The following is a 24,580-nucleotide window of genomic DNA, read 5'->3' as shown; positions in this document are numbered from 1 at the left end:
AATGCTGGAAAACAGCTCTACTTTTAGATAGTGGGTTTCAAATAACGCTGTGGGAGCAGTTGAAGCTTCTGTCCTCTCTCTTGGTTTCTTCATCACGTTGCTTAGAAATACTGAAAGACTTTGCTGGTTTTGATGTCTGGTCAGCATCTGCTGCTTGTTACTGGATTAAAAGCAAACATAAAAAGTAACTGCTCATCAGGAAAGTATTACTTAAAAAAACCCAAAGAAATGAAAATGAAATTAAGAAAGTAGTAGGACACACTGGATCTGGGAAGTCCCTGCCAGCAGCTCAGCTCTGCATCACTCCATGTGTCCCTCCCAATGGTCTCGTGTTCAGGTGAGGCCTGAAGAGCTGCATTGCAGAGAGGGATTTTAAAATAGGGGAATATTAATACTGTAAAAAAAAGACACTGTCCCAGGTTGTGCCTGGTTTGCTAGTCTGAACCTTGCTGTGGTCAGGTATTTTGGTCACAGCTGCTGTTGGGTGGGAGCCCTGTAGGTACTCGGTGCTCGGTTCTGGAGCACCAGGAGGGTGTCTGATGTATCTGCAGTTACCTGTCATGCAGCTAAAGACACCTGCAAATTACCCCTTGCAGACTGTGCTGCTGTCTCAGAGCTTTTCCTGGGAAAATGTTGTCTTCAGCTTGTGTAGGGTTTGAAAATTGATTACAGGGTTGAACTTGTTACTGGTTTTTCACAGGGAGGTTTCTGTACTCGGATCTGTGCATGGATGAGGCTTGAACCACACAGAAAGAATCAGCACTTGCTATTTTTAGTTTTAGGCCTATAAATTCACTATACTCTCACTGTTGCACGTTACCTCTTCCCCAAAGCAGTCACATAGTGCTTCTATTAAATGATGTCTTCATTTAAAGACATTGATGGTCAGTTAAACGCTGTTTGGAAGCTGCCCCTTAAGGATGGATGTCAGTGCCAACTTGGCCAACAGATCTATAGATTAGGTGCCTGTTGGATTGCCTATGACTGACATGTTCTAAATTAATTTTTCATGAGTGCTCAGCAGATAGTTTTCTCTGGCTCTTAGTGGAATTTCTTGTAATTCATCTTTCCCAAGGTGCTTCCCATAGCATTGCTATGAGCAGGGTAGAAGGATTGAGGCTCCTCAGGGTGATGCTGTGAATTCAGGAGGGGCAAACTCAGTTATTTGGCAATCCAAGTTGTGACAGCCAAGCAGGAGGTGCAAGGTTTGCTGTTAGGTTTAATTGCCATAGGGGTCACACGCAGAAGGTGAAGTTTAAAAGCCTGTCATTCCTAGCACATGGAATTTTGTCATGCTTTCTGGCATTTCTGATCTGAACATGGTTGTTTTTCTGGTTTTAAAGACTTTGACAAGCAGACATATAATAACCATCTCTCAGTGGCAGTTATCCCAGTCCATAAATGTTTTCATCCCAAACAAAACAGGTGTCTCTGGGTAATAATCATCTTATCAACAAAAGCCAAGTTCCAGTCCTTGAGAATTTCCATTTCAGAGATGTAAAAAAATGAAGATCTTTATGAGAATAGATGAAGAGAAAAAACCTCCAGATCTTTACTCTTTCTGCTGGGTTTCCACTGACACAAGAGCTGGGAATATTCTTTTCCCTTGGCATCAGGTCATAGTGATGGAAGGTACACATGGTCATAGTCATGGCAGGACACTGTCCAGACTGAAGTGAAACAGCATTAGGGAAAAGGAGTGTTTTGGGTGCTCTGTCACAAAGCAGATGAATGACTAGAAGGTGAGGCTGCTCTGCTGCTGCAAAGCCAGACACTGCCTGGGAAAAGGTTGACTTTTAGTTGAAAACTGGCCTCTGGGCTTTCTTGGAGATGCAGTTTGGGGTTTATCCTGAAAGAACTGGGATTCTGTGTGGCAGCTTCTCCCAGAAAATAAAGAGAGATGCGGTGTTGTTTTAGTTGTGTTACCTAGGTTATATCTAGGCTTACTAACCATGGCTTTAGGAAAGGTCCCTGTTCTTGTAAACTAACTTGGTGGGAATCTGTGAGCTGGGGAAAATAGATGTTTATTCCCTTTAATCTAAAACTGTGTTACTTTTCTGGTATCCTAGTGATGCTTAAGTAACTGAAATTTAAATTAAATTTATGTGGCACTGAGCATCATTCTGTTGATGCAGCTCAGTTGGAAGTCCTTCAGAAAAGGCTAACTCTTGGACTTGCTCAGTTCCAACCTTCTCTAATAGTGCAGCAGGGCCAGAGTCCTGTCCATCCCACTGGCCAGTCTCTTCTGGAAGCTGACTCAGCTCTTGCTGACTTTGGAGCAGAAGTTGGGTCCAGGTTTCATTTACTCCCAAGTTGGGTTGGCTTTGAGCTGATTGACCTGAAGGTGAACTTGTTCCCGAAATCCCTCCCAGGAGTCATTTATTTCTTCTCCCCTCCAAACAACCCAAAGCCTGAGCTGCAGCAAGAGCCGCTGATGTAGAAAGTTCACGTCTAAAAATAGCTTATGGTGTAGAGATAAATAGTTTCCTGATTAACACTTCATTTAAATAATTTGGTGCTATTAAATTTCCTTACAGTAGTGACTGTACGGTATGTGAAGTATCCCAAAATGTGTGAGTTCCAGGCCGTCGTTAAGGGTGCTGAACGTTGTTATCTGCTAACTCTGGGTGACATTTCAGATGCCACAGGAACAGCAGCTTCACATTCTTATCAGTGTGAGTTTTCTGGCTGTTATTAATTGTGATCATCTATCAAATCATCGGTGGTTTTTGTAGACCCTACAATAATTTTTTTTTTAATTGGAGGGCACTGTGAGGATTCAGGTGTTGTGATCAGGCTGGTGATGAGTAAAAATGTTTACCAAGGCAGTTGCTCCACAGCCTGTAGATCGTGGGTGCCTTTGCAGACAAATGCTGAACTGAGTCCTAAATTCTTGAATGTGCTCTGAATTCTTTACTTGGAGGTGCCTGACGTTGTGTACTGGGGCGGTGTGGACTCGACAAAGCCAGGTTTGCTCTGGTGTGGTTCCCCCAAGTTGGTTGTTGGGAGGTATTTGTCACTAATTTTGCAGTCTGACGAGGTACGTGAGGCGATTGGATTGAACGTGAAACGTGGGGTTTATGGATTTGCCACAGACCACAAATACAAGTTTGTGATTTACTTTTGTCATTAATCACCCGAGTCAATTTTCCATTTGGTTGGGTTTGCTGTTAGTTCAGTGATACACAGCTGCAGCAAATGGAAGGAGAAGTTGTCGGTTTGCTCGTTTCCGAGGAAAAAAAGCCCAATTTGAAGCGTATCCGAGATTTCCCTTTCATCCCACTAGAGGGGGATCCCTCAAGGTCATCTTCTCCCGTTCCTGTGGACTAGGATTTGCTCTTTCCAGAACTAGAGAGCAAGAAACTTTCACTGTGAGTACCCTATGTTCCTCAATAATGGGGGGAAAGGAGCAGGGCACGTGTTAGCCTTAATAAAATAAGTATTTGATAAAATAACTGCATTTGTTAAATATTGGGGGGAAAAAAGAGTTTGCTTAGGTTTTCTCTCTAGGGAAGGAGGGGAAAAAGGAACTGTTTGAGGATCCTTTTGTAGAGGTGGGCAGAGGGTGCCGGTCCCCGGTGATGATGAGGTGGGTTGAGGGCAGGAATGTGTCGGGGAGCCTCAGGAGGGTGACAGACAAGCTGCAGTCGGTGCTGCTCAGCCCGTGCCTGTTTCCCTCCGGTTGATTTTCATGCCTCCATGGCACCGTATCCTCAATAAAATCCCAGCTCTGCCCTGTCCACCTGGTGCAATCCTGCCGACTCCTGACGGCTGCTCCGGGTGGTACCACCTGGTTGGAGGTTCAGACCTTCGCGGGGTTGTTCGCTCTTTTCCCCCCGGTGATTTGAAGATATTAAAGCCATCAGGAGGGTTGAAGCTGATTTACTAAACGGGGAAAAAAAATTCACAAATGTGTTTGGAGTATTGAACTGCCGTTGACATCTAAAGTCCCAACCATGCTGTTTTCCTCCACACTCCAGCAATCAGGACATCCAGCAAACCCATAAAAAACCAAACTAATAGCATGAATATTCAGTGACCTAGAATACTAATTATTGTCATGAATATTAATGTGATCGGACTTGCTTTTTCCTCTTCTCTTTCTATCTGGCTCTTTTTTTTTTTTTCCCCTCTATTTTTTTTTTTTCCACTCAGCCGGCTCTAAAGATGGACCATAATGAGAGCATTTAAGAGAGAGAGCGCTCTCCGCCGTGACAGGGACCGGGGTAATAAGGAGAGCTTGATTAACGTGGTGCACTTGGGGGAGAGATGAGAAGATTCACGTGGGCCTGTTGTGGGGGAGGCAATGAGGCACCGGCGGCTGTGTTGCTGCTCCCTCAGATTAATGAGGCCTAAGAGTGCATTAGGAACAGTGACAAAGGTTTGATCTAATGGGCTCAGTCATTTTTCCTTTGAGTGACAGACGCACAGAAGTAATTGGCTGTGCAGAATGGCAGCTCATTGGCAGTACTTAAGGATACATTATCCCCGTTGTGTGGCCCGCAGAGGCTGTTTATCAAAACTGCTCACACTGCAGACATGCATTCACTTAGCTGCTGTTACAGTGGCAATAGCTATAAAAAGAAAAAAAAGTCATCTCACATTCATAGCTATTGTCTCTTTTGCGAAAATAAAGTTTCTTTGTTCCGTTTCCTTAAGAGGCAGGAGGATATGGGAATGCCAGCAGTCGTCCCTCCCCATCCTGGAGAGGCTCTGGATGCAGCTCGCGGGGTTTGGGGAGGGTTGTAGCTCGTGGGAAGCTCCCAGAGTTGGTTCAGTTAATCCTGACAGTGCAGGTGAGACCCACCACCCCCTCTCCGGTGCCGTGATTAACAACTTCCACGGGCAGTTGATGGGATTAGGAAGCATTTTACATCCCTGGCCTCAGGCCCCCGCACAGGCTCTGCTGTAGTGTCAGCAGCATCACACCTGCAAAGGGTTTGATTCTGTGCTGTTATTTTTTGCAAAGTTCAATTCATGGTTCTTAAGAGGAATCACAACCAAGTAAGAGCAGTACAAAGTAGAGCTTTTGCCCGTGTAAAACCTCTGGGTCTTAAAGCTGCAGTCCTTGAACAAGCAGGTAACCTCAGTCAGGACTTGCCCAGAAAGCCAAGCAAACCTTATTTATTACTTTTATTTGTTAAAACTACTGCCAGGAAAGGAAAACACACTTTGATCCCAGCAAAATAAATAGTCGGGGATCTTGAGCAGGAGCCCGCGGTGAAGATCTTGGGTTTAACTTTCTTTTAGAAGAGATGTCTCCTCTGATGACTTAATTTTCCTCCACACTTGCTGTGTGGCTTTGGCATGCTCTGAGAATAATAGCTTTCCTCGTTATACTCCCAGCACCACGTCCTTCACTGCCAGGATATTTCTTGGCACTGCCTTGTTTGTTCATTAGTATTGACCCCGCTCGGTCTGTGCGCTGCTAATCGAGCCTGGGTTGTGGGGATGGAGATGGAAGGGCTTCCTCTGTGAATAGCTGCTTATCCTCAGGAATTTTGGGCAGTAAATAGATGCTTCTGGGGGAAAAAAAATCTTAAAAATAAGTAGAACCCACAAGCGAGTTGCCTGGTACGGAACTGAAAACGATTGCCAGCGTGTTGAAGGAGAGTTTTAACACTGGAACCACTGTGGTTTGGAAAGATTTAGGATCACAGAGCGGTTTGGGTTGGAAGGGCCCTGAAGGATCATCTAGTTCCAACCCTCCCTCTCACTCTTTCTTGTTCCATGTACGAGTAAGCTCAAGATATTTTAAATCCCTGCTCAACCCAGGGCAGAGACAATGTGCCTGAAACAGAATCCATGGCAATGCTTCAGGGAATTTACCCACTGAAGAAGTTGGCTATGGAAGTTGGAGCCCTGGTCCCACAGCTGATCTTCTGAGAACGTGGCCAGGCAGTGCTCTGACACCTGGGCAGTGCCTCCCTTCCAGTGCAGGCTGACTCTCCTCAGCTGGAGAGGAAAGGAGCTGGAAGTAGCTGTTTTCCCAGATTTCAGTGCAGCTTCAAATCTCCAGAGTGGGTGAGGAAAGGAGGATCCCCCTGGAAAAGATGGATGCTGAGGCAGCAAACTGAAGGAACCCAGAAGAGCCATCCCCAAATTTTCCTGGTCCCAAGGGTCGTGTCTGTAGGTGAAGCAGAGGCAGAAGGTACAGCGGGGATGATCAGACATTCCTCAGGAAGGGTTTGTCCACTGGAAAGATTTCTGCACAGCTCTGGGAATTAACTCCTGAGCAGGATACAGAGGGCAGGGGAAGGGAATGCTTCCCATCCTTTTGCAGCCAGCAAGGGGGCCTCTCCCTTTCCCTTTACACCCTAATGCCTGAAAAGGCTCGAGGGAGCAGTGCTGGGTGTGGGTTGGGAATGGGCATCCAACAGCCCATGTAACCTACTTGACAGTGCCTTTTGCTGAATTAGAGGGCATTTCAAGAATAGGCAGAATTCCTGCAACACAGATTGACCCAACATGATTTGAAACAATTAACCCTCTGATATCAAGAGTCAGGATTTCCTGACCCACAACTCTAATGTATTTTTCATTAGTTCTAACAGCTGGTGAGCGCAGCCCTCTGGCCTTAAGAGGTTTATTTCCCTTTTTCTTCCCTTTTTTTTTTTTTTCGTGAGAGAAACTCGTTGTGAACATGAAGAGCTTGGCACAAATAAAACATGACCATGGAGAAAGCATAGCAGTGGGCTGCAGTTTGTCTGATTCAGTCTTTCTGTGCAGCCTCTCTGCGGGTCTCGCACGCCGCTGCTTCATGGAAAAATGCAGTTCTGCTTCATGGCTCTTGCAGTGTCTGCTGGTCTCATAAATCCAAGAGTGTATTAGTTGCACTCAGGAATGTAAGTTCTTGCAGCTGATTTGTTTGGGAGGAATCACAGCTGTGTCTGCAGCGGGAAATGAAGATCACTGTGTGTGGAAGTCGCTGTGTCTCAGTTCTTAGGGCGCAGTGAGCTGTGCTGGCTGTGCAGGTGTGATTACTGGCTGCTGGAGTTGGTGAAGGCTTGGAGTGATGTGTCTGTTGAGGTAACCTGTGCTGCCCAGCGGTGATTCACTATACTGAGTTAAAAAAACAGCAAAAGAGGGATTGCTGCCATGCTGCCCACAGAACTGTTCCGTTGCAGGAGCAGCCTGACAAAAACTCTGAGTGATTTGTGGTTTGTGGGACAAGTTACTGCGTGTATGTAAGAGAACATTTATATCAACCTCAACTGCTTATTTTATTACAATTTTTGTAATAGAGCCTTTATCTTCTGTCTTTTACTGACCAGATCCACCCTTAACATCTTGCACCCTGTGTTTGTATAAATCTTTGTTATTTTCATAACATTTCTAAGGACTGTAACCTGACCTTGCATTTATGGTTTGTTGTTTTGCAAATCCGAAACAACTGAGTAGGAAGAGTCAAAGTGGCTCCTTTCTTTTTGGGAAATGGAGACACGTTCTGCCCCCAGGGTGTGTGTTTCTCTCAGCCTCTCATTACCTACGTACATGGCTTAATTCCTCTCGTGCCCAGTCTCGCCTTCACTTGCTCTTTGCAGTGATTTATGCTGAATAAATGGGGATATAAATTGGATTTTGTGTGAGCACGCTCACTCTTCTTAGAGACACTTCTGCTGAGCATTGGCCAAACCTGGAAATTACCTCGAATCTTAATTTGGAAGGGTTTTGTGGAACTTAATTGTCTGAACGTTTTGTAAGCGCGATCATAACGGGGTGTTTTATAACATCAGAAAAGATAGTTTTAATAAAGCTGTCTAGAGCTAGAAAGAGGAATTCTTCCTTTGATGCTCCTTTGGTAGATGAAAACATTTTTGTTCAATAGGAGACCAACATCTTTTTTTTTTGCTCATTTGAGACAAGTTCTGGCAACATACTGATATTCATTCAAATATAAATGCCATATTCCCTTTGAAATGCAAATTGTTTAAAGAAAAATAGCATATGGTAGAGGTAAGTACCTTTTCAAATCAGCTCCCACACTTTAGGGATGTGAGTACAGCTAAAATTATTCTTTGGAAAGAATCTGGAGCCTTTGACACATTGAAGCTTGAACTAATCAAGGCTTCCCAGTAAGCATATACACATATCCATATCAAGGAAACAGTGCTGAGAATACATGGATTAGCATAGTAATTTAACTGCCCCCTGCTAATCAACTTAAGCAACCAGCTGATGCATTTAGGATGTATCTGAAGAGACAACTCTTTCACAGCTCCAGAATGGACCAGGTAACTGTCCAGGAGATTGGGGTTAATGTGAAGATGGGTGTCTGTCTGTCTGTGAGAGAGAGGTGTGCTTATGTGCGTACAGATGGGGGGCAAGAGATGCAGGATGCATCTTGCAGGAGCTCAGTGTAAAGGCTTCATGTGCCTAACCCAATATACAGGCTTCTTTTCACAGAATCATCGAATCCCAGAGTGGTTTGGGTTGGAGGGACCTTTAAATCTTCTCTAGTCCCTGGGCAGGGGCACCCTCAGCATTTTCACTGGGTGCTGCTGGACTCCTCTTTGGAACAACTCTGCTGGTGAGGCTTTATCTGTGAGGAAAATGAAAGGGCATTTGCCAGGTCTGGGGTGGGGTTTGCCTGTTGTAGGTGGGAAGAGCTGTGGGACTGTGCTGTAGGAGCTGTGTGTGGAATGCACTGTGTGCAGGAGCAGGGGCTGCCTTTCAGTGCTCCTTGCTCTGGGGTACAGCATTGGTGCCTGGTGGGGCGGTGGGATACGTGTCCTGGGTGTGCTGCGCTTTGTGGAAAAATTAGCAATGGATAGGGAAATAATGACATTTAAATAAGGTTGTAAATAATGAGTTTGGGCTGGAGCTGAACACGTTGAGGAGAGGGAGAGGAAAGGACACACTGTTTTCTGTTATCTGGCCCTTCTGATATCTACCCATGGATTCTGGCTTGAGGGTCTGACATATCATGAAAATATACACCTCCCAGCACCTGGACAGAGTGGAAATTCATCCTGAGTAAATGTTATTGGAAGGGTTGCAGGGCTACCAGACTATGGCAGTAGGAAGGACAGATCTGAGTTAGTGGCATCTCTGCTCAGTAAAGTGTTACGTGATGGCACTTGGCACCTATTTTGTACTTGCAGCCCTCACCCTTCAGAAAGGTGAAGTGAAAGGAAAAACCTTCTTTGTTTTGCAGAATAAGTCACTTCTCAACAGGTTCATAGCATAAGGTGAGGTTGGAGTTTCATCAGATGGGATTAAGGTGAAAGTAAAGCTTTTGCTGCTGACATGGTGGTGTAGAAGTCAAAGATATTCTCGTTTTAAGGTTTTGCTTTTGCATCATGGTTAGAAAGTGGAGGCTTGTGTTCCAAAGCTTGTGGACTGGGTGAAGATGTCAGTGTAGAAATTTCATTGCTTATGTTGTGTCTGTGTTGGCCTAAATCTCGAGTTTCTAGAGTGCATTTGGCCTCAAGCTCTGTCATTCCCATCAGCCACTCCCTTTCATTTGGTGGATCATCAAAATAACTTAATAAGGTTTATACTTTTTCTGGATTTTAAAAAACAGAGGAAAAGGGCATTTCAAAATGAGCATCAGCAGCATCATGGAGGTTTTGGAAGGAGATATTTTTTTAGGAGATCTCAAAATATATGTACTGTCAGCTCCTGTTTCCATTTTCTATTGTGATTTTAAAGTGCTGAGCTACAATTCAATCCTCTGCTCCGGACTCTCATGCCTTGGGAGGTCCCAGCATAGTTCCAAAATCCACTTTAGACTTCGCATAGTTAAACAAATTGGTTTTTCTGTCTGTATTTCATATCAGAGATGCCACACAGAAGTTCTCGAGGCTGAGTAAGTTCACTGAAGACACAGATACCGTGATGGATCTGTGTTAAGGACTAAGTCTTAAGGATTTAGTCTTGGGAAAGGGGAGGAGAGAAAGGGACAATTATGCCAACTCTAATAAACACAAAGTAGTTCACTAAGCTCTGCTGTCTTCCCAAAGGCTGCTCTGGGAAAAGACATAATGATAGAACTGGGAGTCAGGAGATCTGGGTTTTATTTTCAAGTCTGCCACAATCTTCCTTTGTGGCCCTGGGTCATTTAACCTCTGAAAAATGGGGGAAATGATAGCAGATAATTAACAACCTCACATGAGCATTGAAAATTAATTCATTAATTTTTCTGAACTCATCAGTAGAAGGTGCAATGGAAATGCAAAGTGTGAGGGTATGTTATAAAATTGTGTCTGTTCCTTTCCCTCTACATGTGTTTTTCAAGAGTATTTTTCAATCCATAGAAGACCTGTGGGGCACCTTTTGAGAGCCTGCCATGAGGAAGGAAACTAGCACTGTGAATTCTTTGTAGCCCTATAATATGCAAGACCTGTGCTGGGAATGGAGTAAAATGTGCTCAGAAGCCAAAACTGTGGAGAGCAGACTTTGGCCCATAGCAGGTTGTGAGCAAGACCATCAGGAACCTGAGTTTATGGAAAGGTTTTAATTGTTTCTGCTCTAAAATTTAGTCACTCTTCTCCCGTTTTGTGGTGAGAAACCTGTCCCTGTCGCTCCCCCTCACACACACCTCCCAGCATTTTAAGGTCCTCTTCCTCAGTGATGGTGAAAACACAGAATTATTTCCAGTGTTTATTGGGTAGAGGCTGTTATTTGTGTCTCCCCTTTTGTGTCACAGGCCTTCAGGTGGAGTTGTGATGGGTGTGTTCTGTGGGGCAGGACACAGGAATGACACCTGCAGTCAGTCCAGTGTGTGCTTTTTGTCATGGTACTGGTTTAAGATTAAAAGCCCAAATATGTTTTTGCTTGGTCTCACAATTCTAGGAGTCATTTTCTCCCCTTGGTTTCACTTGGGGGAAAGACTTGTGTGAGATATTATTTAGAGGTAGATTCTTTTAAACTCTTTGAGTTGGCTTGGTTGTCCCACCTCAGTTGCTTGTATGAAGAATGGTTTTCAGGAGTAAATTAATTTTTTGTGCACAGTTTCTTTCGTAACAAGCAGAGAAACCTCTACAGAAAGTGACTGGTGGCAGGGTGGTGAAAGATCGTGTTTTCAATGAACAGAACGAGCTGAAATGGTGATAATTCAGGCTCTTTAGTCAGAGGTTCTGAGCTAGGTTGCTGAAGTGGGTGGTGGCCCAAAGCCCTGCTGGCAGGGCCGTTGTGCCGAGGCCTTCAGGGAGGGTTCTGTGGCGTAACCTCTGCGTGTGCTCTGTTAAGATACAGCCGTCCATCCTCGTGCAAATCCGTGCTGTGTTCTCTATTGACACGATTTGTTTTCCATTTGTGCCTAGGGAACGTGACTACTAGCACATCTGTGTCTCAGATGGCCAGTGGCATCAGTCTGGTGTCCTTCAACAGCCGCCCGGACGGGTTGCACCAGCGCTCCTACTCGGTCTCCAGTGCAGATCAGTGGAGCGAGGCAACAGTCATTGCAAACTCTGGCATTAGCAGTGGTAAGAAACCTGGAGCTGGGGGGGGAATACGTGCTTTGGGGTGAAGGGGGAGTTTGGTGCTTTGCTTTTATTTCAAAAGGAAAGAATGCACTGATGCAGCCCGGTGTTGGTGCTGCTGCGCTGCTGGGGGTCAGGCTGGGAGCATGTGAGGGGGAAAGAGAAAGGAGATGAAAGACAATGGATCGATGCAGTGCTCTTTTTTTCAAGGCCAGGGACTGACAGGACAAGGGGGAAAGGCTTTAAACAGGCAGAGAGCAGGGTTGGTTGGGATATTGGGAAGAAATCCTTCCCTGTGAGGGTGGGGAGGCCCTGGCACAGGTTGCCCAGAGAAGCTGTGGCTGCCCCTGGATCCCTGGAAGTGTCCAAGGCCAGGTTGGATGGGGCTTGGAGCAATCTGGGCTAGTGGAAGGTGTCCCTGCCCATGGCAGGGGGTGGAGCTGGATGGGCTTTAAGGTCCCTTCCCACCCAAACCATTCTGGGATTCTGTGATAATGCACCTAAAATTAAAATTAAGCGTTATTAGAATTACGTTAGCTCTTCCTGTTGAAAAAAGAATCGTTAGAAGGGTTTGGGTGGGAAGGGAACTTGAAGATCATCTCATTCCACCCCCTGCCACGGGCAGGGACACCTTCCACTAGCCCAGGTTGCTCCCAGCCCTGTCCAACCTGGCCTTGGACACTTCCAGGGATCCAGGGGCAGCCACATGTTGTATGTTGTTGGCTTGATATTTTGATTTCCTTACCCTGTGGTGGGCATTAGCAGTAGGTGTTAGTATTAAGTAGGTATTAGCAGTAAATGATCCTCCAGATATTTTCATCCACGTGTCCTTTCTCTGCTGTGCTCTCACTCTAATCCCTGCATTCCTCTGGCATAGCTGTAGAGTTTCCTCAGTGCAGCATATGAAAATATTAAAAGGAGCAAACACTATTCCAGATGGTGCTTTGGAATTACTACAATGCAGCAGTGAGACAGGGGTGTTTGTTTTCTGAAGGGTAGATGTGATATTTGGTGTCTCTGGCCTCGAAGGAGTGTCTGGGAAGGGCAGGGCTGTAATGCTGGTCACCTGTGGGTGACCTGATGCAAATTAGAGCATCCTTGGAGCAGCCAGGTGGGTGGGCTGGGGCTCAGGTGTGCAGCAGAGATGGTTCATACCAGCAGGGCACACGTGTCTGGGAGAGTGGGGTTTAAAGGGCGGGTGAGGAAACCTTGGAAAGAATATGGATAGCAGGGAGAAATGTGACTAAGACAGGAGGAAGGGAAGGAAAGCTGGTTCTGATGGCTGTCCCTAAATTGAGGAGAGTTAGGGGAATATGAGAACTATTGCACATGTCCCATACATACATACCTATAGGTATACATATATTCTAGAATCATAGAATATTAGGGGGTTGGAATGGACCTTCAGGACCATCTAGTCTCAACCCCACTGCCATGGGCAGGGACACCTCCCACTATCCCAGTGTGCTCAAGGCCTTATCCAGCCTGGCCTTGGACACTTCCAGGGATGGGGCAGCCACAGCTTCTCTGGGCAGCCTGTGCCAGTGTGTAATGTGTGTAAGGTTTGAATCTGGGTATACCCCTGATTGCGTCTCTGGGGTTTTAAGCAGCTCTGAACAGCTTTTCAGTGCCACCTTATGAGAACAGAGGGGTTAAAGTCACCATTACCTTGTTTCTGAGTGGCATTAGCTATCCAAGTCCTAGTTACTGAAGCACGTGCATTTCTGGAGCTGTAAACATGTGGGCAGCACCTTCAGGAGAGTGACACCTGCATTAAAATAGTCCAGATTTTGGCTAAGAATTTTCTAAAGCAAGCAGGCTTGATTGGAGCCTCACTGAAAGGCAGAGATGCTGTAAAATCAATTAAATGCTTCAGCCCTGTTCTTTTGTGTGTCCACCCAGCTCTCCTGCTCCTCTGGAGCAGGGCAGGCAGCGCTGCCCTGCTTGGGTGCTGAACTGCTTTCCCAGTTAAGGCTGTATATTTTCTTTCCTGAGCTGCTTTGTTGTTTTAATCCAGCCCCATTCTGCCTCCCTTCTGAAAGGTTAGGCCAAAGTTTGTGCCTGTTTTTTTTTTTTTTTTTTGCACCCTTCTTTTCTCCTGTAGGTTCTCAAAGGCAGGCTGGGCAGTGTTGGGTGCTGGCTCTGGCAGGAGAGCAGGCAGAGGGTGCAGTGAGCAGTGCTGTGCAGGCAGGGGAGCAGTGCTGTCCCCGTGCCAGAGGGAGCAGCTGAGGCTGCAGCAGAGAAAAGCCTTCAAAATGCAGAATTCACTGAATTCCCACAAGCGGCGTGGAAACAGAATGGTAGAAAGCAGAAACAGCACCTAAATTCCTGCCTTTTCCCAGCCCCTTCTTTTGGTAATGCTGTGTTTGCTGGACTTGTCTTTTGCTCCTGCTGCTGAGCTGGAGCTGGTTCCCAGTCCCTGGTGAAGGGAACCTTTTCTCCTCCCCAGCTCTGCACTCCCACGGATGTGCAGTGCCTTCTTCTGACTTGACACTCATGGCTCAGGAGAGACAACAGCTAGAATTATCTAGGAAATATTTATTTTCAAATTGCAGGTGACTGGAGGGTACTTATGAATAACCTGGCTGGAATAATTTCTTGCAGACGTTCCAATATTAAAAAAAAAAAAAAAGAAAAAAAATTTTTAAAAATATTGCTTTATAAATAAGAGGGAAAGTTGGACTAACAATGAGTTTTAGGCAACTAAGGGTCAGCAGAATCAGAAGTATTATGATAAAGCTGCTGCAGAACCTCAAGAATAATTGATTGCTCTCAGTGTATCATCTTTGGATAAGCTCAGAAATGTCCTTTATGTTGGCAAGTTGACGCATGAAAAACCCTTTTTAATTTCAGGGGTTTTTTTCTCCATTAAAAGATTTTTGAATTTTAGTCATAAAAAGCTAATACTGTGAAAGCAGCAGGTACAGTGAGAAGCTAAGCATCTTTTGGAATTCAAATGCCAATGTACTGGAGGATATCCTGCTTATTGTCACATGGTTTTATTGTAGACAAAATAACATATTGGGATTCAATTTTTCTCTGCACCTTTTTTTCACATTAAATTAATACTTTGTGTGGCTCCGGAGAACTTTTCAAAGTCTTCCAAACCAGACCTTTGGTTTCCTGGGGCTTCTGTCTTTCAAGCAGCTGTGAACATCTCCTAATTAGATAAATTACTTTGTAGTGGGCAGAGCCACAAAACAGGAGGTGCTGGTTAAATTAAAGGGGAAAAATAGAAAAATCCATTCTCTGAAATGGAATGCCCCACTGCTTTATGACTATTACTGTGGTAAGGTTTTACATTTAAGTACCTGAGGTTTAAAATTAAATGTCTAATATAATTTGGCGCTGGTAACGTGAAGCCTGTGACTGCCCTTGGAGAAAATCCTGACAGCTTAGTTTGGTGCTTAAATTGCTGTCTCTGGCTGGTGAGTGGCTCGTGAGGCTGGATCAGTGTTTAGCTGAATCCCACCTGCTGTTCAGCATCATTTGCAATGCAGCAACATATTTGCCTCAGAAACTCCCGAAATTTCCAAAGGCTGTTCCAGCAGCACATGAAAAATTAATTCTTTTTGCTTTTTTCTTCCCCCTGTACTCTTGTAAGTACTTGACAGAAGTAATTTTAGCAGCGGGAGAGAATAAAAACTGGGGGCAGTAAATCCCTGTCCAGGAACCTCTTGTGTGGATTCTTTATGGACCCAGAATTGATCTACGTGTCAGATCCTGATGTAGTTTCAACTGTTTATCACCCTAATGGTGTTAGAGAGACCATGAGCATCAACTTATAATCCTCCATGAAAGAAATTGGTGTTTGCAGTCAATGAAGGAGCAGCTCAGCTTTATTGATAGATTTAGAACAATTACTGCTGCTCCAGCTATTGGCTGAGAGGTTTTCCTGGATCCTGCTGGAAGCCTGCCATGTTTTGTCTTTGATAAAGCTTTTCCTTGATGGATTTTTTTTAGTCCACAGAGAATTATCTGTAGTTACTCATTGCTGGGGAACAGGAGGGTTACCTGGTCTCATCTGTGACCTGTTTGGGCGGTGAAGTTTGTTTCAACAATGTGCATCCCATGATTCCTCCTCTGCAAATTCAGCTCTTATTTCCATAAAATCACAGAATTGTTAAGGTTGGAAAAGCCCTCCCAGCCCATGGTGTCCCCTCTGTGCCTGATCCCTGCCTTGTCCCCCAGCCCAGAGCACTGAGTGCCACTTCCAGTCATTCCTTGGACACCTGCAGGGGTGGGGACTCCACCACCTCCCTGGGCAGCCCCTGCCAAGGCCTGACCACCCTTTCCAGGAATAAATTCCTCCTGGTGTCCAACCTGAGCCTCCCCTGGCACACTGCAGTAGAATCATGGACAGCCACTGTTGTCTGTTCTGCACTTCACAGTTTGTGCATCTCTAAAGAGCTTGTGAGACAGACCCTCAAACTTGCCATCAGAGCTTTTTTTTTGGTGACAGAAACCACAAAAATGAGTTTCGTGAGACTTCACTCACAGAAGACCAAGGATGTTATTTCCTACCTGGGGATGAAGCAGCAGCTTGTTCATTCTCCTTTTAAATGTCAGGTTTTATAGATTGGCTTCCAAGGCTGTGTCCTGAGAGTACGAGAGGGAAGGATTCCTTCCTTAAAGACCCAATATTGAGCTGTTCTGGCAGAGCTCTGCAAACAGCACTTTGCATGGGACAGGGATTTCTCTCCTCCAGACTTGTAAATTGTCATTTGAATTCTAGCATGATGTAAAATTCTGCAATAAATCAAATATCTGTTTAAATATCATCCACTTAGGCTTTATCACTGTACAATTGCTTGTACGGGCCATTTGAGCTCAGCTGTAATTTATGGAAGTTGTAATACCTGGTGTCTTTTGAGTTTCTAACAGTTTGGTGCTCGGGTTTATTGATGTAAAATTGAGTTCTCACTGTGCCGTGGGGTGTGAGAGGTCATTGGAGTGTTGATATTAATGCAGACCTTGCAACTTGCCTTACTTGTCTGATCCTGAGCCCTTGGAACGATTTAATGATGGAACCTTCTGCTGTGTTTTGGAAAAGAAAACAGTTCAGCTTGAATCCGACACCAGAAGAGTGAACCATTTAGAGTTGTTGTAGTTTCAGATTGTTGACTAGGATCAATTATGTAATTTCAAATAGATTATCGAATTTCAGAATTATTTGTGTTCAGTGTATACAGATGGTTTGGGTCAGGTCCTTTTTAAGTCAGGAAATCATGACTGAAAAGCAAATACAAAGTCATTTTCACCTTTTCTTTTTCCTAGCTGCTCTAGGGTTTCCTGCAGTTCCTAATATTTAGTATAGTAAAATTCACTGTGTATAAGACAGTGTATGTGCATGTAGTTTACATTGCCATTAAAACAGGAAGGGAAAGGGAACATTCATCCGCTTTTCATGCCCTTTTGTGATCAACATACAAATTGCTTCTGGCAAATAGTTCCAGAGGGAAACTTTGTCAGTTCAGCTGGGGAAACTCTGCTAACAACAACTTATTATTGCCTTTGCTTTGTCAACATACCTTGAGGAAACTCGGGTTCTAGAGCACCACTTTTTAGCAGTTTCTGGAAAACCATCCCCTTTCAGCATGAGGTTGTGTACTGAGGAGCTCTCAGGATTAAAATTTAGTTGACATCCTTGGCAAGCTCTGACCTGAAATAGCCCAGTCAACTAGAAATATTTAAAAATTCCATGAAGCAATGTCCAAGGAATAAGAAACTGTTATTTTCTCAGATTTGCCAATCCCGCAGGATTTTAGGTTTCAGATAATTTGACATTGGCAACCTGATGCTCATCTTCATGTTGTTCACAGCCCGAAGTGCCAAATGCCTGTCAGTAAATTATTTCTGTGACTAACTTAACTCTTTGAGTGGAACTATAATGTTTACTTATGGATGCTTAAATACATATTTTACACTTAGCTTTGCTTAGGATTTGCAGTGAGGTAGGGATGCAAATGGCATGTTCCTTGTGATAGGGGAAAAAAAAGATTATTTCTTTTTTGTGTTGTTGATTAATCTGACTTGATTGTCAAGCAGTGTTCAGTAAATAAGTGCTTTTTCTGCCTGTAGCTGGGCCTGGTTGTCACACCTCTGTTATCTCCACTCAGGAGAAGGGAAGGGAAAAAAAACTCAAAGCAGAGCAATTTACTTTTATTTTTGGAGCATAAACTTTACCTTGACAGGGCAGTGAGGAGAAAAATGTTGTCTTCATCAGCTCTTTAAGCTCATGGCTGGGAGACACTGTCCAAAAGTCAGGACTTCTCAAGTAAGGAAGGTGGAACCCTTATGTCAGGTTTAATACTGATGATTGTACCCCTGGACAGGGAAGTTCTTTATCAGGGTATCAGGGAGGCAATCCTGAAATTTCTTTTGTATTTAAAAGAGAGTTTAATCTTCCCAAGGTTTTTATTTCTGTGTTTATAGTTTAAAGTTGCTTTAATCTGAAATGTTTGCAGTAATTGCAAGGAAATAAGTGCATGAGCCGGATTCACACAAAATCTTGCAGGAGTTTATGGACTTTGAAAAATTGAGTCATGTTTGGAGAGAGGAGTATAAATCAAGATACTCGTTCTCAAGTAAGCATAGAGGAAGGACATAATACTGCAAGAGCAGAATGTGACACTTTATGAACTACTCTGATACAAATAATGTGGCTTAAGAATCTCATAAACCCAGTGCATTCCGTATTTAAGGGCTCTGTAAGGAAGACTTAAAGGAGGGAAGAGTAAAAAGTGTACTGATTCCCAACTCAGTGCACTTTTATTTTTTCTAAATATTTTTATCTCAATTTAAATAATCTAATTTTATATAATAATATAAATTCTAAATTTACATGAAGTTTAGTAGTGTTTTAAACACAACGTTGAGAAAGTAAAGAATTAATGTATAACCACCATGGGAGCAGTTCCTGATTTCAGGATTTTTTTCTTTGTACAGCTGCACTTTGGAAGTTCAAATAGGTGCTTGCAATAATTACATTTCTTGTTAAATGTGCAGTGCCTTGTTCTGCAGGGTCTGGATGAAGTGTGTGCAAGAAATGCACGCGATGCTTTTATTTCTTCTCCGGCTTGATGAAGTTTCTGTTCCGATTAAGAACAGGGCAGGTGTCTCATCAGGCACAGCTCTTGGCAGGCTCGGATTCTTTCCAGTCCAGATCACAGAGCGAGGGGTCCAGGGATGTTGTGTATTCCTTACCTATGGAATCCAACACTTCAAAGCTGCTTCACAGTGTCTGCGGTTCAGGAGTGAAAGGAGCCTCTGTGTTCAATCCGAGCCCGGCCACAACCTGCTGATTGTTGGGGGACAGCTGGAGCGCAGAGACCCGGCCTTCCCCAGGTGGGGCAGCAGCTCCTTTCAAGTCTCCAGGCCCTTCATTTGTCACAGTTGATCTCATCCCTCCATTCAGCCTTGGCTGTGCCACCCACGGGCCGGGTCGATGAGGAGGATCCAGTTTACGAGGGGCTTTTCTGCCGCCTGGGTTTTGTGAGGGCAAAGGGAGGGCCCGGGCTTTGGGTGTCTGAGCCCTCAAAAGAGCTGGCAGGAGCCAGAAAGAGGCTTGATTAAATTGGAAAATTAAAAAGAAAGTTTGGTGATGACATTTATGCCATCTGACACCTATAAAGGGCAGCAAACACAGAGCTTCCTGTTTTAAAGGCTTCACTTTTCAGCTCTAGGTTTCTGCAATAGGAAAAGGTTTGATTTTGCCTTTGATTAAGAGTGTTCTTGGTGTTACTTCCGTTATTTCTTTTCCCTTCTGACACTGGTGCTCATGGCACATGTTACCAGGAAAGCCTTAGCTTTTTCCTGCCTAGCATGGTGCAATTAGCAGCCAATTTGCTATACAGCAATTATTCAGCCTTAATTGGAAAATGTTAATAGCGAAAGTCTCTTGATTTTATTTTTTCTTTTTTTTTTTACTCCGAAACACTGATATTAGGGCTTGTCACTGCAGTCTCATGGACTGACAGTGGAGAGTTTCCTAACCTCTTCTCAATTACCGAGTGGGTTTGATGCTTGAAGTTATCCACAGGTTATACAGACTGAAGGTTAAAGTACAGGAGTAGAGACGAGACGTCTTTCTGGCTCTGAGCATCTCTTTGAAGAGAGTCAGTTCTTCCTCTCTGTCTTACTTTGCCTATCTTGAAACACAAGGTAAATATTTTAGTAGGAAGTGATTCAGTAAGCCATGGGGTCATTATTTTCCAAGTGCCTCGAGACCTCAGGGCTCTATTTCAGAGCACAGTGTTGTTAAATTAGGGTTTTTAGTGCAATTAGGAGACAATGCTGAGGGTTAGATCAGGGTGGAGCTATGCCCCTCTCTGTGTAATTGAGGTGAATTTATTATGCACATTGTTTTGTCCAAGGATGTAAAATAGGATTTGTCACACACAGCTGTGTGCACTTGACCCCAGTGCAGCTTGTTCATCCCAGGTGTGTTCTGGTGTGCTCCAGGTGTTTGTTTGCTCACACACCAACTGGTGGCAGTGCAGGGTGACACCATTAAGAATCACATCCTCTCCACAGAGCTGATGCTGCCCAGTGAAAACCTTCTGCCAGAAGGATTGGAGGCTTGCCTTGTGCATCCTTGTAGGTCTGTTCAGCAGGAGCCATGAAGTGGAGTTTGCCTTGGGATGTGGTGGCATCCTGCAGCATCCCAGGCTCGCATCTCTTTCTGGTTTGTTGTCCTTATGTGTTCAAACAACTTGTCAGGTTTGATCTTTCCACAGGGCACGTTCACATGCAGCGCAAAGGAGAGGGATGCAAAGGTGGAATGGGGGATAAGATAAATTAGCAAGCTGTGCCCACTCGGGGAGTGGTTTATGTCATCTCTGCTCCCGACCTAAACCTGCTGTAGGCAAGATGTGCAGAGGAGAGATGAACATCTCATTCCCAGTTCCTGTTCTGAGGTTGCAGGTCCTGTAAAATACGGTCTTTGCTTTGCTTGTCACCATCTTGGCAGCACAGGAGGGTCGCTTGGGAATAGAAGTGTCCTCTCCTTCTGTAATTTTCTCCTGGATACAAGGAGCTTACTCAATAAGGAGGCTTTGAAAGGGAGTTAACAGGGCATGGTTGCTTCTTTTCTTGCTGGCAGTCCTTCGAGTTCCAGGGAGCAGGATGCTGCTTCTCCAGCACTGTAATGTGTTATTCCTTAGGAGGTAAAATGTGCTTTTGTGGGGGTTTTTTAAACACTACATTGCATTTTTGCTTTCATGCTTCCTTTGTGATGGCCAAACATTGTGTGTGGGTAGGGAGTGAGCTAGAGATAACTTTGTCTTAATGAGTGTCTTACTATCTCCAGAATTATTTTGAAGCCTTCCAGTATCTGTGCCTGACCATTATGAGGCTGACTTTCTCTCCCTAGCCTGTGGGTGATGTCCCTCACTTGTCACAAAGTGATGAGGCAGTGGGGAGGGAGCACTGCTGTCAGTCCAGACATGCCTTGAGGTGAGGTGCAATGCCAGACCCTCCAAAAGCAGGGAGATCCCTGTTTGGTTTTTTGGTTGTTTTTTTTTTTGGTCAGGAAGGAAGCTTTGTTTTCCTTCTTTAATTGAAATTGCTCTAAGAGGGAAGGAGGCAGCGACTCGGGCGTTCAGGGGGGCTCTCTATAGCTGACAGGGCAGCTCTGTGATTTACGGCTGGAAAGATGGGAGATGCCGAGGAAAGAGAGTGCTCCCGAGGCTCTTTGATCTCCATCCCCCAGTTCTGCTCAGAGCTTCCTTTAATTTGGCTCCGTGCAGCAGGTTCATTTAAGCCCTCGGTGGCTCGAGTGTCCAAGCTGAGCTCAGCTCAACGATGGCCGATGCGCCTGGTTCCTGCCCAAGGTGTGAGCTCCGTGTGCTTGACAAATACATGCCTTTTTTTTTTTTATCCTGGAGGCTGTAATCTCGTGCCACCCCTTCCCCCCCGCTCCTGAGTGTTTGTTACATCCGCAGACTTGTGCCAAGCTGCAGGTCTGTCAGGATTTTAATGTCAGTGCTGTACATCCGTGCCTGGCTCCAGCCTTCCGCAGTCATTGTGCGATTGCAGCATCCCTTTAACTTCGGTTTGAGGCAGAGGAGGAAGATAAAGAACTTGATAGAACATTTATGGTAATAGCTGTAAAGGGAAGCTGTAGAGCAGCGGATTTCACAGCCAGAAAAATCTCGGCTCGGGGAAATGGGTCTGAAATACAACTACAGATGGTTTTCGTCTCTTGCTTCCCCTGTTTAAATAAAAGGATTGCTTTTCTCACCTTTATTTAAAACACATGTGTAGAAGATGAAAGTGTCCAGCTATTTTTTTATTATTCAGTCCACCAGCTACCGACATCTTTGCCTTATTTCATTTCAGCACTAATGGCATAGTGAAAGTTCTGAAACACCCTCTTTGGATCCAGCCTTCCTTGGGTCGCAGCAAAGATTCCTGCTGCAGGCAGAGCTGTTGCTGTTGTTTTCGTCATCAGCACTTTCTTTCTCCTCTTGAACCTGGTGCTATTAATTGTGTTGCTGCTTCTGCTCTTTAATTGATCCCATTCACCGCTCCCGCTTTTGTAACGTCTGACTTCTTGTCACTTCGGCAAATCAAAAACCCAAATTAATCAATCTCCAGCCACTTGAGAATAAGGCCATGTTGGGGAGCTGGGCTTGACAAAAAAGTCTAATTTCACTTTGAAAGCCTGTTGGAAAATTTTAACAAGAAGATGCAAGAAAAATGTAAACCAGATCAAGCTCGACTTTGGTCTGCGGAGAATAGCGTCACCTGTTGAGTTTGTTTCAAGTTTTTGTAAATAGGTGATTTGACAAAAATATGAAATAAATCAAAAGACACGAAGATAGAAGGGGTCAGAATATCCTTGGTTCCACTGCAGATGGTTACACAGGAGAGAGGGTTGTGTCTGTGTGAGAGAGAATAGGAACGGTGGGCCAACGACGACGCTCCGCTCTTGGACTTTTGTATCCCAGCCTTTGTGCTGTGCTATTCCCGTACCTTACATGTTGTCTCTTTTCCTGCTTTTTGCACCCCCAGCTCCTTTACCCTGGCCTGGGGTGCTCATACTGGCTTATTATCCCTTGTTTCCTTGGCCTGCTTGGTTCCAGTGCTGGCATCTTCTGCAGCACTGCTGGGCAGGTGCTGCAGGTGGGGAAGGGGAAATGGCTTCGAGTCATATCTGGGATGGGCTTGGTGCAGATAATTGGGAATTTGGGATGCACAGTAGTTGTTATTCTGTGCCAGGGCACGAAGGAAGTACAAGCTGGGTTTGGATGGGGTTTCAGACAGGTGAGGGTTGGGATTGTTCAGCCTGGAGAAGAGGAGGCTCCGAGGAGACCGTAGAGCATCTTCCAATGCCGAAGGAGGATCCAGGAGAGCCAGAAGGGGATGTTGGACAAGGGCTTGGAATGACAGGACAAGGAGGAATGGCTTTACACTGCCAGAGGGCAGGGTAAGATGGGACAGAATTCTTCCCTGGAAGGGTGCTGAGGCCCTGGCACAGGTTGCCCAGAGAAGCTGTGGCTGCCCCATCCCTGGAAGTGTCCAAGGCCAGGTTGGATGGGGCTTGGAGCAACCTGGGCTAGTGGAAGGTGTCCCTGCCCATGGCAGGGTGGAATGGCATGAGCTTTGAGGTCCCTTCCAAACCAAACCAAACCATTCTGTGATTCCATGATGATTCTGTGACTTTCTTAATCTTTTCAAATCCAGGACTCTGGCAGTGTCCTTACGGGGCACGAATGGAGTTGTCTTTGAGATCCTCCCTTCTGCCTCTCCTTTCTTGTGCCACAGTTTGTCCTACTTGAAGGGAATTTTTTGTATGGCCATGATTAGAAGGTGGATCTTGAAGAGAGGCAGACATGGGACTTGCTTTCTGGAGTAAAAGCTGCATTGCCTGTTTGTTTTGCTTTGTAATTTCTAGCAAATGAGAGCTGGATTTGCACAAGCCGAATCTCTGTCTTATCTCAGGTGTCATATGCACTTGTAGAGAAAAATCACTACATGAACAAGAGGGTGGTGTGGTTCTGTATATCCCATCTCTTCGTAGTTTAAGAGCTTTGGTCATGAAGTGTCACTTGTTGCTCCTGGATGTGGAGTCCATATGGATTTCCCATCCCTGGAAGTGTCCAAGGCCATGTTGGAGGGGGCTTGGAGCAACCTGGGCTGCTGGGAGGTGTCCCTACCCATGGCAGGGGGTGGGACTGGATGAGCTTTGAGGTCCTTCCAGCACAAATGATTCTATGATTCTGTGACATGGCTCATGTCATCTCTCCCTTGCAGCTGAGGGAGTTAGTGACTGTGTTGGTAAGGAGAGGAGGGCAGGCAAGGGAGGAAGGCTCCCTGCCTACTGGGAGAGGGCATGGGCCTGTCTAGCTCTCTCCTGTAGGTCACAGACAGCAGCAGATGTGGGCTGAAACATGAGGATGCTCTGTTTTGGAGGAGAGGATGTTTTTCAGGGAGGTGTTATTGCACATCACTTCAAAACACGGCCCAGCAGTTGCAGAACCGAGGATGTACCGGTCAGGACAACCCCAGCTCCGTGGCAAGGGGAGAGTTTTGTCCTTAATGTCGTATAATAGAGCTCTGCACCCTGCAAATGATGACCATCATCAAGGGAAGCTGTGCCCGTACAGTCCATCAAAAGCCTCAGAGCTAATGATGGGCTGGGCAGATAATCGGGGGAGAGTTAATTGTAAGGTTCGATATGGCATCTTGTCAGCAGAGATAAGTTGTCACGTTTTCCACTTGAGCTGAAACTAAATGATTGTAAAATAAGTTATGAGTGTCCTTGGGCCTGTCTGCCAGAATGATGGCTAAGAATACATTCCTGGCCCATCAGTCTCAAGCAGCCCGCTTGATATTTATGCGAGCTGAATGTTATTTTATTCCCCCTCTAGTCATGCTTGTCAGCCTCCCGAGTGAAAAGTGAAACTGCTGCTTTGACTCATACTTCAAGTATTGAAGCTCGGAGAGGCTGCAGATTGTTATTATTATTACTAGTATTATATATTTTTTCGGGTGTGTGTTGAACATTGATGCCCGATTGGGAAGAACTAATGGCTGACATTGAACGTGCGGGATGGCTGGAAAACAGCCCATCCCAGCCCAGTGAAACGCAGCTTATGAGTTCCAGTGCCTCTGTCAAAGCTGGTTGAGATGGGGAGTAATGAGGCGCT

General features: G+C 45.1%; 1 protein-coding gene across 1 annotated transcript in view; it reads left to right on the top strand.

Annotated features, from left to right (window-relative positions):
- AGAP1 (ArfGAP with GTPase domain, ankyrin repeat and PH domain 1) overlaps positions 1-24,580 on the top strand; it is a 310,001-nt gene that overhangs the window by 202,235 nt on the left and 83,186 nt on the right. Inside the window, 1 exon segment of the mRNA XM_032693386.1 lies at positions 11,268-11,429. Coding sequence (XP_032549277.1) covers positions 11,268-11,429 — 162 coding nt within the window.

This window comes from Chiroxiphia lanceolata, chromosome 7 (assembly GCF_009829145.1).
Source record: "Chiroxiphia lanceolata isolate bChiLan1 chromosome 7, bChiLan1.pri, whole genome shotgun sequence".
Classification (NCBI taxonomy): Eukaryota; Metazoa; Chordata; class Aves; order Passeriformes; family Pipridae; genus Chiroxiphia; species Chiroxiphia lanceolata.
Note: the sequence above shows the minus strand (reverse complement) of the source record. Positions and strands in the feature narration are given on the sequence as shown.